The sequence below is a fragment of the Pseudopodoces humilis genome, chromosome 13, assembly GCF_049639895.1.
Source record: "Pseudopodoces humilis isolate 2021_Gansu_Grassland_sample_001 chromosome 13, ASM4963989v1, whole genome shotgun sequence".
NCBI lineage: Eukaryota > Metazoa > Chordata > Aves > Passeriformes > Paridae > Pseudopodoces > Pseudopodoces humilis.
In genome coordinates this window covers 18,073,678-18,088,966 of record NC_142212.1, presented here as the reverse complement: position 1 = coordinate 18,088,966, position 15,289 = coordinate 18,073,678, and the positions used below count along the sequence as shown (strand labels likewise).

The 15,289-nt window shown below is 41.2% G+C and overlaps 1 protein-coding gene across 2 annotated transcripts in view; it reads left to right on the top strand.

Moving 5' to 3' along the window:
• CNTN3 (contactin 3) overlaps window positions 1–15,289 on the top strand; it is a 92,994-nt gene that overhangs the window by 40,993 nt on the left and 36,712 nt on the right. For both annotated transcript variants that reach the window (XM_014251529.2, XM_088061748.1), the window contains exon 3: window positions 5,197–5,292. In XM_014251529.2, the coding sequence (XP_014107004.1) occupies window positions 5,197–5,292 (96 nt within the window). The remainder of the gene's footprint in view (window positions 1–5,196; window positions 5,293–15,289) is intronic.

Below are 15,289 nucleotides of genomic sequence, written 5' to 3'. Positions count from 1 at the left end.
ATATTTCAAACTCAGAAGTTGTCTGAGTAGCATTTTGGGTGTAAAATGATCCTTTGAAGGGTGGGAGGCTGTTTTGCTCACCCTGTCATGGAGCTTTCCGGGCATAAAACAGAAGTTCAGCCACGTGGCACAGCAGAGAGGGATTTTGTAGAGGTTTGTGTGGAATTCTGTGATTTCCCTGTAGCACCAAGCCTGGCCAAGTGAAACCCTGGAGATGCTTCCCCAGCAGCCTCTGGATCTCTCCTCAAGTGACAAATCACCCCCACCTTGCCTGCTTTGAGTAATGTTCGCTCCTGCACTGTTAATATTTTTATCCTCTCTCTCTGCCCAGCAGAAATTGATTACAGAGATAATTTTTGGTCTCATCCCTCCCTCCTACCTCAGTGGGATTCCATCCAGGCCCTGGGAAGGCAGCAGAAGGTTTTCCCCTGGCTCACGTGCAGCCCTGCTGTGATGTTTCTCAAGGCAGCGTGTTGGGGTTAACAGGCTGTGTATCCCAAATATCCTGGTGGAAATTAATTATGCAAAGTGTGTGTTCAGTTTTGGATGCCTGTCTAAAGAAATACAAAATTCATGACCTTGGTATAGCCAATTTTGGGGTGTAGGGTGGTGGGGAAGAGGGTTTGTTCACGCCCACAGGTGAGTTTGGGGCTGAACAACCTGGTGAAGCTTGTTGGGTTTTGTTGTTGTTTGTGTTTGTTTTTTCTTTTTAAGGAAACAAATTGGTGTTACTCTGTTTTCTCCAGCAGTTCTCATTACCAACATAGCTATTACAACGTGCTGAGGCTGTTATTTGCCCTCAAGAGCTGAGAGAGTGGAATTTCCGATCTTTTTTAATAATGTGACTTCTACCAGGGCGAGTGGGCTGTGAATTAGTGCTTCATTATGGGCTGACATCAAACAGAGTCTCCACTTCAGAATTACCCACTCAAGAAAACAGCTTAGATTTGGTTGTCTGACTCATTTAGGCACTTGAACATCCTACCAGTACAGAATTACACCTAAAGTATATTTAACGAGTTCTGCTCCTTTGAATTACAGTGGGTCTGATGCAGCAATACAATAAATATTTTCATGGCTATTAAGGGACAATTATGTTTGTAGAGCTTGAATCCTTGTTCTGCAGCTTTCAAAACCTGGTAGAATTGCTAATAAACATGTGTTGACAATAAAGAGCAATTGGTATAAGTGTGATGAGATGCTTGGATGTTGCTGGACTTGGAGTGGAATTTAGGAAAAAAAAAACAGAAAATTGAATCTGCCCCTCTCACAGTGAATGTGCTCTGTGTATTACTTAAAAAAAATAAATAGGATTTGGTGCAAGTTCTAGCAGTGCCTGCAAATCTTACAAAGGTCCTGTGTACAGAATTGGTGTCTGGGGGTGAAATATCACACAGGTTTCTTGACAAAATACGACATAACTCAGCATTGCCACACGCCAGCGGTTGTGTGTGTGGAGCAGCTTTGTCATCAGAAATGCTCTGAATTTTTCATAGCGTGATGTTCTGTGTCTTTTCAAAGCGTGGCTGTGGTATTTGATGTGATCTTGCCCCTTTCCTTTGCTTCCCTTCTTGATGAAAGAAACCAGAAACATCTGGGAGGTGCTCGCGGGGAATGTGGTCAGCGCGCTCTGCAGATGAGTCCTGATTTATTCTTTAATAAAAATGTCGCTGTTTTCAGTCTCGTTTACCTTCCAGAGAAGCTTCAGGTCGTGTTTTCCCCTGATGAATCCACAAATCCGTGTCTTTTAATTGTCCTGGGTATCACAGGAATGTTGAGATGCAGCTGTTACAGGTTTGATGCTTTACTGTCACTCCACGTTCTGGAATCTTTCTCAGCAACTTTAAGTCTCAGTGCTTGAGACTGAAAACTTGGCTTTTTAATCAGGAGAAAACCCAGTGGAATATGCAGATTTCACATCCTTTTTGTAAGGGCAGGAACTAGTTTTGTTGTTCTCAGTTTGGGCAGAATCAAAGACTTTTCAACAAGGCTGAATTGTGGGTTTTTTTCTCTCTGTTTTATTGCAATGGCCGTGTGTATTTCAGTTGATACAACTTTATGGACTTGGTACTAAAGCAATGAGGCAAATACATGGGGAAAGGAGAAGAAAATGCTTTTTCAGGAGTCTGCCTCAGTTGCTAATTTTAAACTTCCTTCTATATGGCAAACTATAAACAGGCAATAAAAGCATTTAATTTGCAAATTACAGTTCTAGCTTGGTTTTTATGTTGCATTTTTTCCCCCTTGTAGTCAGGATTTTTGTAAAATTTTTACCAAAATATTTTCAGTGGCAGGATTAGAGCCTTTGCCCAGTAGGGTTAAATAATTGAACTGTTAATTTTGTCCATGAATAAAGTTTCATTTCAGATGAAAGGAGATTTCGAAGCGAGGTGTAATAAATGCAAGGAGGAAGTAAAAAGATTAAGGCAAGAGAAACTAATGAAAGCACATCAGTTTGGTGGCCAGTTTGAGAGAGTTTCAAAAATCTGCTGGTGAATAAATCCATCTTTAGTCCAGCAGATAAAATGCAGAAATGCTTTGTGTGTTTCTGGCCTTTCCTTTCACTGGAGAATGGGATATTGTTACCACATGGGTGCTGAAAAGCAAGTCCTGTTCTGACTCACCACTCCTCAAAACCATCTTCTGTCCCAATCTCTGTTCTTCGTTTCCAGTTATATTTTATCTGCTGAGACATTTGAGCAGGAAAAGAGCCTCTGATTTCAGGGATACAATTCAATCTGTACAAATAAACAAGCTTTGCCAATATTAGTCCACCTGTTAAGGTATTTTATTTACCCTGAGGACTTAATGTCCCTTCCCAACGAGTTCATGTAATAATAAGTTTTGTTAGAAGATACACAGCTCTCCTCCCTGGTGTCATTGTGCTTGGGATAGTGGCTTTATTAAAAAATCAAACAAAAACCCTAACAAAGAAGCTGAAGGATAAACAATCTCTCTTGATATGCTTCCAAACATGCCTGGATTTGACCTTCAGTCCCCTGAATCTGCTGCAGGAGCACTGAAAATCAGCCCAGCCTCGTGTTTGGAAGCAGCCAGTGCTCTCCAAGGTCAGAGATTGGGACTTGACTGTGTAATGCTAATAAAGAACCCTGCTCCTGTTTTGCATGCTGATTTTTCATCACTTTCAAAGCCAGACAAGAGAATTCAGAAGTTTGTAGAGAAATTAAGTGATGGTGTTTTGGCAGCTGTGTGATGAGTCTGGTAGTTGAGCTGCTCCAGAAGGCAGGATGGAGAGTTTCCTGCTAATTTGTAGGAAATTATTATTTTATGGTAGCGTGGCTCATGTTACCTGCTTTTGGATGGATATGCATTGCTTCTTGTTTCCCCAAAAACTGGTTTTCTGTGACAACACTCTTCACCTGCAGTCAGGGATTAATAATTGCAATTTTTACATCACTGCAGCAGCTCAAACTGCAGAGCTGTGGTGGGTTCTCTCTGGGATGATTGCCTTCCCGATCCTCCAGCATGTCCCACATCCCAGCCCAATCCCATCCTGCCCGTACCATGTGCTGGACAACACAAAGGCAAGGAAGGTTCTGAAGGTCTGTGGTTGCAATAGATGAACACCTGGGCTTAAGAACCCATTTCAGTTATGGAAATGGTTTTATTTAAGGTTAAAGACTTGTGTTGGTTGTGATGTAAGAGGGCAAAATGTGGTCTAAATTAGTTTTATATGTAAAGTGCTACTTCTTTTGGTGTGATTCATGCTGAAACAGAGCACTGTGTGTTCTCTGAGGTGCTGTCAGCTCCTGGTTTTTCCTTCCATGGCTCTGGGGAATGCTGTTGGGGCAGCTGATGAGTGTATAATGTTATGGGGGGAAGATGCTTCAAAGGCCTGAAATAATAATTTAAGGCTGTGCTGTTTTGACCCCTGAGTGAAATCAGTTTGGCTGGGGTTGTATGTGACTTCTACATCATAGCCAGCAAAAGGATCTGAGTTTATTCTGAGGATACCTGCGTGGAAATTCACTTGGAAAGCTGAAAACAGCCCTTCTGAGAAACATTCCTGTGAACTTTATGTGCACTAACAAAGGATTGTACAACACTCTCCTACTGCAGCATTTTTTAAAGGAAGCATTGAAATTCTAATCGCTCTTATTCAGTGTTCTCACTGTAACAGCTGTTGCTTTGCAGTAATAAAAAATGCTGTATTTTGGAGAAATAGCTACTGTTGGTCAACTCTCTGCTCCTATTATGCCTGGTTATAAAGGCAGCCTTATTTAAAGACTGTGCTAGTTTAGTATCCTGTACAGGGTTATAAACAATTTTTTTTTTTTTAATTGTTTTCTGTATGGAAAATTACATGGTTTATTTATGGAAAAGGCTTTGTTAGTGTAGGACTTCGATCTTGGTTTGTATTGCATGCTGTATTTAGCTTAGTTTAAGGGTGTGATGAGGCCCAACTTTCTTGGGTCTTGACTCACCAAGTAGAGGGAAAGCCAATATAAATTTATGGTAAAATATTTACATATGGAAACTGAAGTATTTGCATCCCACCCTCCCCACAATGCTATGTGTGATTTTTGGGGTGTCCTGTGCAGGCCAGGAGATGGACTCAGTAATCTTTTTGGATCTCTTCCACCTCAGGATGTCCTGTGGTCTAAAATAATCCCAGAGACGTGAGGCCAGTCAGAGCAGAGCCCTGGGTCAGCACACCGAGGTGCAGAGCTCTGGCTTAGTGATGCTCCAGGGGATTCTCCTGCAGGAATATGGTCCAGGAGGTTCCTTTCTCTTGGGAAGGATCCATATCTCTTTTCTGAATACCTGTTATTAATGTTATTTTACATTGGACACGGGAGTTTAGTGGGATCTTGATGCTGTGTTCATCACAGCCTTCATTTCCGAAGAAACGGTGGCTTGAGGGCCTATTTTTAAGTCATTGGCTCCTTTTTTGGTTATCAAAGTCAGGGTAGCAGAAGCCAGGCATAAGAACAAAATTAGCCACAGGATCTGTTCAATTATCAGGCTGCAGATTAGTTCCTTTCAGCCCTGACTCTGCCATCCTCCCTCGTGCCGAGCAGCCTCTCCCTCTGCAGCTGCTGCGCTGGAGCTGCCGGGTTCTCTTGCAGACCAGGAAAGGAGGGAGGTCAGGATTTCAGAATGTCAATCTTCAGAATGTCTGCTGATCTGTTTTCAGCTTTCCTGATACCCTGCTCGCTTCTGTTTCCCTGGCAGATGGGGAGAGCTCCAGGATGAAGATGAGGAGCGCGGTGTCGGTGCGGGAGGGCCAGGGCGTCGTGCTGCTCTGTGGGACCCCGCCCCGGGCAGGAGGTAAGGGCGACCCTCGGGGCTGCTTGGATGTGCTAAAAATCAGAATAATAACAAAATCTCAGTTCTGAAGTCAACACAGGGAGGAAGAAACCAAAAAGGAGGGAGGAGGGAAGTATTTAAGGGGATTTACGTTTATCTTGAAATGCCTTTCTAGTTCCTCGTAATTTCTGTGCACTTAATGTGTCTGATTTTTATGGGATTTCCTGTAATTAAGGGACTATCTTCTGGAGTTACATTCTGCCCAATTTCACAATTGCTGAGCCTCGGTGAATCCAGTTTTCCCTGTGAGCAGAGAATTGCAGGGAGGTGTTGATTGTCTTTAACAGTGCTGGTGTCTGCCTGTGTTCTTGCAATCAAGACATTCTGTGGTGGGATGGAATGATGCTCTGTAATTTAAACCACTGCTGCACTGAGGGGGGTGAGAAAAGTGGATATATGGATTTTTGGTGGACCAAAAGTTGCAAGTATATTTCATCTCTCATTCTGCATCTTCAGTCTTTGACTAATTACTCTTGAGCCTCAAGTAATAGCTGAAAGGAACTGGTTTTACTGTTTTTAATTGATACAGAGTGTCATTATTGAAGGGCTGTGATGTTAAACATTAGGTTTGATTGCAAAGACAAGGTAATAGAAGCTAGACATTATATTCAATAATATAGGTGTTGTGGCCTCATAAATTTGGCAGAGTCCAAGCAGACACAGCCATAAAGTGGCAATTTTACAACTGTCTGAGCTTGCAGAATTTTTCCTCTTCTAAACTGATACATGCTCTTAAATCATCTTTATAGTCTTACAACAGCTTTGTCTTTCAGCAGCTGAGAAAATGGGTCATTCTCCCAGCTATCTGTAAGAATTAGAATGATTAAATTTTCCTTCTAGATGCAGTCCAAAGCCTGAACTGTCCCAGCTGTTCTGACAGCTGTGTCCTGTGTGTGGGTTTACACCCAGAGGTGATGGCCAAGCTGAGGCAGCGCTGCCTGACTCTGGCAAGGTTTGGGTTTGAGGTGTGGGGCAGGAGGTGATGCCAGACGTGCTCATGGTGCTGAGAACAGTGGTTGGAAGAGGTGAGAATTCCTCTTGCAGTCAGCAGATGGGAGATGATTGACACCCCCACACTAATTGTGGTATTCATGCAAAACCCAGAGCTGAGCACTCCCAGAATCACCAAAAGGGACTGAGAGCTGGTACCAGGATTATTTCAAATCCTTGAACATGTCAGAGAGTTGGAGGATTAACTGTGAAAGTTTTCAGGAGACGTGGAGCAAGGTGGGAAGAAATGCTTCTCCTTTCTTCACTGAAATGAAGCTGTGGTGGCATCAAACACGCAGTGCCCCTGGCAGGGTGGGATGCAGGGCAGGAGATCTGGGGTGAAACATCCAGCCAGGAAGCAGAAGTGGTTTGTTGGGAAGAGCAGGGATGGTTTAGGACCAGCTGACCTGGCCTGAGGGATGTTCAGCCCTTTCCAGATCAGTGATCTGACATTTCTTTTTTTTTTTACTTGGAGTCTGTATTTATTGCACTGAGCTATCAAATAATTCCAGACAATTCTAATTCCAAAAACCTTCTCCACCAGTTTGTTTCCTCTCCCCCTGTAGCCCCCAAAATACTCTGCTTTTGTTTTCTGGTGTTTTGTGCAGTTGCTTAGATCTTGCTAACTTAATTGCACTTATTTCTTGCATTCTCTGTAAAGAGTCTGAAAGAAGAGACTTGATTAAATAGTGATTATTCCTCCATGTACAGCATCCCAGTTACAATAGAAACCTGTGTTCATCCCCAAAGAAATGCCAGCTTACAGTATGGAACAAGAAAATTGCTTCCCTTCTACAATTTATCATGTTTTTTCCCTTGCTTGTCTTAGGCACAGATATTTACATAAGTCATACGAATGTTTCTTTTCAACAAGGAGCAGATTATCCCTGCAGTTAGCAGTGGTTTTGTCCTTTTGAGTGTGCAGTTCCAGCTCCACTGGGGTGTGGACATCCAGCATTAATCCAGCAATGAAACTCCATTTACGAATCACAAACCATTCCAACGCTTTCTTTAGAGTTACCGCGTTTCCCCTTTCTGGAAATTAAATAAAATTCCCTTTTTTTATCAGTCTTATTTGGGGTTTACTGAGTGGAAGATTTGGTAAATGACTGGCTTTGAGTGTGAAGACTTTCCCCCCAGATATTTTTCTGATCCAGGCTGGTTTTATGTTAAATACTCTAAGTTGTATCATAATTGAGCAGTGATGTTTGGATAATTAAAATGGTCATCTGTCATCATTCTGCATGGCCATACTTCTGGATCTTAGAATTCTGTTCTGGGGAACCTGTTAAAATACTCATTATTTGCTACCAAAAATTAGTAAATCATCTCACCCACATACTCAAAATAATACCAAAAATGGATTTATGTAGCTCTCCTGCTACTTTTCCAGTTGTTACAACCTTTAAATCACACTGAAATCTCTACAGCTATTTTGACTTTTTGCTGTTTTACTGTTGTGTCTTTAATGGTTTTAAAGAGCTGTCGATCCAACAAACATCTCAATATCCCAGACTTAATGTTGGACACAGTTAATGTGCAGCTGGTTAAAAAACATTCATGTGATGCTAATTTTTGCCCATTCTGCCAAGAATGGGAAAAGCTAGACATATGGAGATCTAAAAATGATTTTTCTCAGCTATTGATTTTGTTCCAGAATTGGTATCTAACGAGTGACAAAGCCCTCAGTAAAGCAAATCTGAGTTCCTGTAGGGTTTTACCTCCTGTTACTAACGTGCTGTATTGTGATTATTGTGTAGCTTTTCTTCAGCTGTTATTTCTGTTTCTGTATATTGTGATTTATATTTGTTTAGTACAGTCAGTTTTCCTCATCTGACATTGATTTTGGATTTATGAGGTATTTCTACTCTTCATTGAGTCCTTTTGTGTTGGCTGGAGTGGTTTAAAGCTGCTTTATACACAGAGAAAAAGATGATTTTTAATGGTAGAAGTGAAGATTTGCTTGATGGTTATTTGAACATTTCAACAAATTTTAGTTTGCCTGAAAAAACTTGACATTAGTTTTACACTGATATCCTGCTGCATTATTCCCGTGGGGAACGTGACCATATCCCAGGAAAACTTAAATAAATAACAAGAATTTCATGGAGCTGATGAGCCATTGATTGGAAATTGCAAGGAAACTCTGCTTTCTTCCTAATTAGCCTTGTGTGCTCTGTGTTCCTGTTTCCTGCAGTATGGCAGGGATGTTCCTACGTGGATAAAGCAGCAAAGATTTCTCCTCCCTCTTCATATAACTCCCTGATAAATGTATGTTTAATCCATAAATGGGGCTGGATTTGAAGGACAGGGATCAATTCAGCTCACAGCATATTGCGTCAGAGTTGTGACATGCTGGTAGGAAATAATATTAGATCATGGAAAAGTAGATCCCAATTTATTGCTCAGTGTTTGATATGACAAATCCTTCACTGAATAATGTCATGTCTGTTCCAAATGAGTGTTTAGACTTGCAAATTTTTGCTCGTGTCTCTTGTATTGCCATTTGGAGACCTGCAAGTTCCAGCAGGGCTCTGCTTCATGAATAACATGGCATGGGAAGAGTCTCAGATGCCAGAAATGTTTGGATGCTTTGATTGCTTCTCTTCTGCACCTCTTAAATAGCAACAAAGTGCTATTTCTCAGGGAACTGTAAGTTGAATTAATTTTACATATTTGGCATTGGAAACGTTTCATACCTTCAAAGCAAAGTTAAACAGGTGCAACTGCAGAATATGATTTCTTTCCTGCTGCACATCAGTGTTTTGTGGAAAGGCTTGGGTTGGAAAAGACCTGAAAAGATCTGATTCCAGCCCTGCCATGACAGGGACACCTCCCACCATCCCAGGCTGCTCCAAGCCCTGTCCATCCCAGCCTTGGGCACTGCCAGGGATCCAGGGGCAGCCCCAGCTGCTCTGGGAATTCTGTGCCAGGGCTGCCCACCCTCCCAGGGAAGGATTTCTTCCTAATATCCCATCTAAACTCCCCTTTCAGCATCCTGCTTTTGCACCTTTGCTTCCTACTTTCATTGCAGGTTGTGGATGACACACGTCTGGGCATCAGCAATAAATCACACTCGCAGAGCTTCTTGCACAAAAATGTATTTTAAGGAGAGTGGTACCTTGAATATTGTAGGAGCATTGGCCTTAATAATGGCTCCATAGTGTTCCTTTGCTGTTTCAATCTGCCAAGGAGAAATGGCATTTTTATTTAAAAACATATTTTTCAATAGTCCTGCTGGTGTCATCATCATCATCTGCACAAATTTCAGCTGACAGTTTGAAATCAAATGGTACCTGAGAGACACTTGTGTTTGTCCATATGAGAGGAAATAATACATGTTCACAGCTGGATCTTCCAATGATTTCTACCTGCCAGAGCATTATTTTCACCACCAGAACCAAACCAGTGCTGCAGAGACACTCTGCTATGCACTTTGTCAAACACACTCTTTTTCCTTTTGATAAACCTGTGCTCCAGGCTGAAATTAATATATCTTATTTATATATTTGTGCACCATCTTCAGTTGCTTTATAGTGAGTGGTTTTTAAGCTGTCACAGAGGTGGGTAAGTGACCTAAGAAGCTTTCAGAAGTTTCTTACCCCAAAATCTTACAGAACTCATGAACTCCACGTTCCATTGTGGGGTATCTCTTGGAAGAATGGGGGGATGGAAAGGAATAGGGAGAGGTAGATTAGGAAGAACCAAATTGCAAGAAAAAAATTAAGGTTGAACCATTTCAATTACCCAGTCCCAGGTATCTCAGTTAAGCCTTGGGGAAAAGAGGAGAAAACTGGAGACAATAACTGCATTTGGCTCTCCACCAAGTTTATGTTTATCCCTAAATTGTGACTGTGGGGTATTTCTCCTCCAGCTCTCCATTATCTTCTCTACTAAAATATTTGGGTTTTTCTCTGGGAACAGGATAATTGATTAGGAAGAGGCAGGAGGGAGGTGGCTGCAGTCCCAGCACACATTCCCAGCTGATCCCAGCGCTCCGAACAAGAGTGCTGAAAGGAACTTTTGTTTCTCACAAGGGTTTTATCAAGTACCTTCTCCTAAAGGAGTGCAAGAGTACCAATGAAAGTGGCACTAATTACTGCTTCCACATATAAATATTGGTGCTTTACTTTGAAAGTTGACTCCTGGGTATTTCCATTAGTTTCCCTTGGTTTATGTCCCTAATATTTAACATTCACAAGAAATCAGATTTATTTTAGTTCAGCAATAAACTAAACTATCGCCTTTTTTATCCTCAAAATTATTATAGGCAGGAAGCAATTTAAAATACTTCCAGCTATTGAAAAAGCACAACAGAGTTCTGGAAATGCTCTCAGCAATTAAATGTAAAGTTCTAGGGAGGTGATTAAAAGAACAATTTGTCACTTGAAATGGATCTGGCTAATGGGGACGTATTTACATATTGCTTCCTAAAGCACTTTCTTACTTTTCTGCCTGCTTCCAGAGTGGGAGCAGTGTGCTCAGAGCCAGGACACTCGGAGTGACGCAGCGAGTCTGGAACAATTAGTGCAGAAATGCGATAAAGAGAAACCAGCCCGTCTCTGGCGCAGCTCCGGGGGAAGAGAAATGGGGTTTTTTATTCAGCACTGGAAGCCAGGCACGGCAGAGCTGTTCTGTCAGGCTCTCATTAACATCTGGGCTTCCTTGGCAGCACCAGGGGATGTTGAACCTGCCAGCTGAGGAGCACTCGGGGATTAAAGGCCGAGTTGGGGCTGGAGGCTGCTCCTGGCTGATGGTCCCTGTCCAGCAGGCAGGGCACCTGCTGAGCCCTTCTCCAGGGAATGTGCTCCTTGGAATTGCACTTGCAGGAGGGCTTGGTGTTAATAAAGAAATCTGCTGCCAGTCTGGAACACCTGCTTCCCAAGGATGAGCCTAGAAATGTTGGTGTTTTAATTACTTTGATAAGTGGTGAGCATTGCTGCTTTGAATGATTTAGGAAAGCTCCGGGAATTTTGAAGAGTGGGGAACAAGGGATCTTTAGTGGCTGTTTGACATCCCTGTGGCAGCTGAGCACAGCTCATTCATCCGTTCAGATGAATTTTCAGATCATTCCCTGTGTGCAGGTACCTCTTGGCCAGGGCTGTGGCTGTGCTCTAGGCTGGGGGACAGCAGAGAAAAGAACAGTTTAGTATTTTTGAAGAATTACATCTGTTTTTATATCAAACTAAAGCTCATTCCAAAATCGAAAAAAAAAAAAAGTGGACTCTTACCCTTTTTCATTTAAAAGTGAAAATCAGGTTTTAGCCTGAAGTAGGAACCTTGAAACTTGAGCTGAAACATTTCAATATTCTCATTAAATGAGTAGATTGGAATTGCAAGATCTTGTGTGTCTCACTTCTCTCATTGTTCTGGGCTGTTCCATACACAGAGGTTGCATGCCTGATTACCTGCACAGCAGGCTGAAAATTGATCTGGTATATTTTAGCTATAAAATAATTCACCTTCTATGCCAAAACAATTAATGTTGTACATTATTTTCAAATCAGAGTGTTGCCATTATCCTCTGGAGTAAAATTAATTTCTGGGGATACATTCTTCACTTTTTGTAGCTGGACTTGCATTCCCATCGCACAGTTTACATTTTGTATAAACAAAAATTCGGCCAGAAGAGGAGTTCTTCAGAGTTCAGGTGAAATTTCAGTGGCTGGGAAAACACTGCCCCTATTTTAAGCAGATCCCCCTGTCTCTCGTCACTCCTGGAGGCCACAATTCAAGCCCTGCTAGAGAGGTTTTGTAATTACCATTATTTTTGTATACAGAATGTGAACAAAAAGGCCAACCCAGTTGATTCTCTGAAGTGTGACTGCAGCTAAAGACTTTTTCATTATCAGTGATAGAACTTCTTGAATGCCAGCAGCCCAGGATCCCCCTTGAAAATGCAGCCTGAGCGTTGGTTTGGGTTGTTTTTCCCAGCTGGACATACCTAGGATAGTTTTAAATTTCTGGGCATTGAATGTGTGCAAGAATACAACCCTAAACCCTTGAAATTGTGTACAGTTTATATCTAATAGTATTCAAAACTGGTTTTTCACTGCCAAAATGCTGCCATTTCTGACAGTGGCACCTCGTGACATTTTAAGCTCCAGTTTACACATATGTTATGGGAGCACATAAACACCTTGTCCCACGCCTCCAGAGCAGAAGATTTTTATTTGGAAGGCAACCTTTAATGTTTGCCAGAAGAAATGAGGGAGATGTTCTTGATTTAATGGCACAGGGATCACCAGGAGCAGCTGGTGGTGGGGGCTTGCCCAGGGGAGGATGGGGGTGCTCAAGGTGAGGAACTGAGTGCAGGAAAATTGGCCCAAGTAAGAAAAGTATTAAGGAGGAGTTTGAAGTTATTTACATAAAATAAAACAGATTATACCCCTGGGAGCACTCACATTCCAGTATCCCAATCAGCAAGAGCTGACATTATTTATGCAAATAGTGGATAAAATGAATTTATGAATTGTCCTTCTCCTTTTGATCATAGGTCTGTGTGCCTTTTTTTTTTCCCCTAAACTTCTGCTTTTCCGACTTCCTGAATTTAATTATGGTTTGGGATTTCCACCACTGCTGTTGTCATTTAAATTCTGTTTGCAGGAAGTAAAATCACTATGGTTCTGTAAATGATCTTCCAGTGAAATGTTTCAGTCTCACTTAGAAGAAACGTGTAATTTCTTTAAATTCTATATTTTCAAAATTCTTTAAACATAATTTAAAGCCATATTTTCAAAAGGATGTGCATAAACTTAAGGCTTGACCTTGAACACAGTTAAAAACCAATAAATGTGTGGATTTTACCCCATTATGTTCCTTTAGCAACAGTAATTTGGGGATTTTTTTGGGGTTCGTAAATAGCAGGAAATGACCCTGGTAAACCTCAAAGGCCATGGTGATTTAATTGTTGAATTTCATAAAGAATTCAGGTTTAAAAATGACAGGTAATTTTATAAGCATTTTTTAATTGAGCACTTAGGTGCACAAAAGGAACAGTGTGAACATGCTGAGTGTGTTGGAGACTGCACAGTAAATAATAATCAAATAATGCAAAATAAAGAGAAGCCGCCAACCAAGATGTAGTAAACAAATAAAAATTGAGTAATAACTGTAATTTCCAATACCTTATCCATGTATGGTCACCAAATAAGGAAAAAAATGCATTGGAAAGCAAAGGCTTAGAACTCAGAGGAAGCCCAGGAGAGACATATTACTTCCATTTATAACAGAAAATCAACTGAAAACTTGTAATTGACAGAAAGGGAGTGAGTTTGGGTCCCTGGAGGTGCCCTAAGATCAGCAACAGGCAAATGGTGTAAACATAATAAATCACACCACAAGTTGTTTAATATGATTTTTTTTTTATTTGTTATTTATTTACTTTTATTTTTTTCTGAAAATAAGAATACAATTTTGTGAAGGGCAATAAATAAATATAAAGGGGGGGGGTGGGCACGGGTATGGAAATACCACAGACTTTTTTAAGAGAGTCAATTAAAATATGTGTTGAATGGGGAATTAGGTTTCCAGGAGTGTTTTATCAAAGTTTGGGGGATCCAGTTAAACTGGAATCCACTTTGCATGGCTGCCATAGTCAGTGAGTGATTTCAGTGGGTTTACTCTTGCCTTAACCCAATATCACAGGAATGAAATGAAGCTGCTCCTCTTCCTGCTGCATCTCCAGATCTCTCCACCCCCTCACACTGCTCTGGACATCTTTTTTTTTTCTTTTTATTTCCTCCTTTTTTTTTTTTTTTTTTTTAAGCATGAAATAACATTTTTGAGCAAGGAAACACAAGTGGGTTCAATAAATACCAGAGCCAGTAAAGCCTGGTGTCACCACTTGGGGGTGGCTGAGCTTGGTGTAGAGCTGAAAATGGGTTTTTTTGGTCCCTAACTTGGTGTGCAGCCCCCCCTCAGGGCAGTGATCACTGTCTCCACCCAGCTCTTCTGTAGAACAAGTTCTTCTCTGTTTTTTGCCTTTCCCATTGTTATAGATGCATTTTATATTGTTGGCTTTTCGCAAATATTAAAATGAATGTTATGTGTATAAGATTGGAAAATTTTGTTGTATTAATATATTTTTCTTTATTTCTGTTATTGATGAAACTTAGAAATAGTGGTATAATACATATATGTTGGGCTATGGCATAGTATTAAAATAAAAACTGCTTTTGTTTGTATAACCCAAAGACTAAAAAGATAACTAGGGACCCCCTGCATTTGTAAACTCTCTTATCCAGATGAAGACAGCAGTGACCAGAGCTCTGGGGGAGGAATTTATTGCATTTCTGGTATCAGGGAATGTAAATCTCAATGGCACCAAGAGCATTGATCTCTTGGGAAGGGGGCAAGAGAAAACTAAACAGAAGAACACCAAAGATCCTAAGAAGAATGTCTGAATATGTGTGAGAATTTATGGATATGTGGTAGGGTTCTGTTTTTAAGGGACAATCCTTTGTCAGTGAGGTGCGCTCTCTTGGCTGAAAGCAGAGACACCCGGCTGTATCTGTATACTTCATTTTTATCTCCTAATTGTCTTTTTATTAAACTTTTAAATTCTATAAAAAAATATGTGAACCTCGTTTTTCACACCATTTAGGAAGACCACCCATTCCTTGCTCCCCAAGACCACCTAGTCCCCTTCAAACTCCTCAGGTGTGCTCTCTTTTTTTCTTTTTTTGAAATAATTCCATGCTTCCCACTGCCCTAATTCCCCCATCGTTTCCTGACAAATCCTGGCTGCCTTTCCATGAAAAGTGGCACCTCTGGATTTCTGGAGGAAGGAGTTGTGCTGAAGGCCATTGTTGCCCCTGAGGAGATGCTGCAGGTCCACAGGGGTGATGATCCTGAAGGTCTCTTCCTCCTTACTGTTATGTGTTTGACATTAAATATTCCTAAATATGACAGAAGTTTAACTCCTGGGCATGTTACTGGTTGGCACTTGCTGCTGCTGCAAAATTAT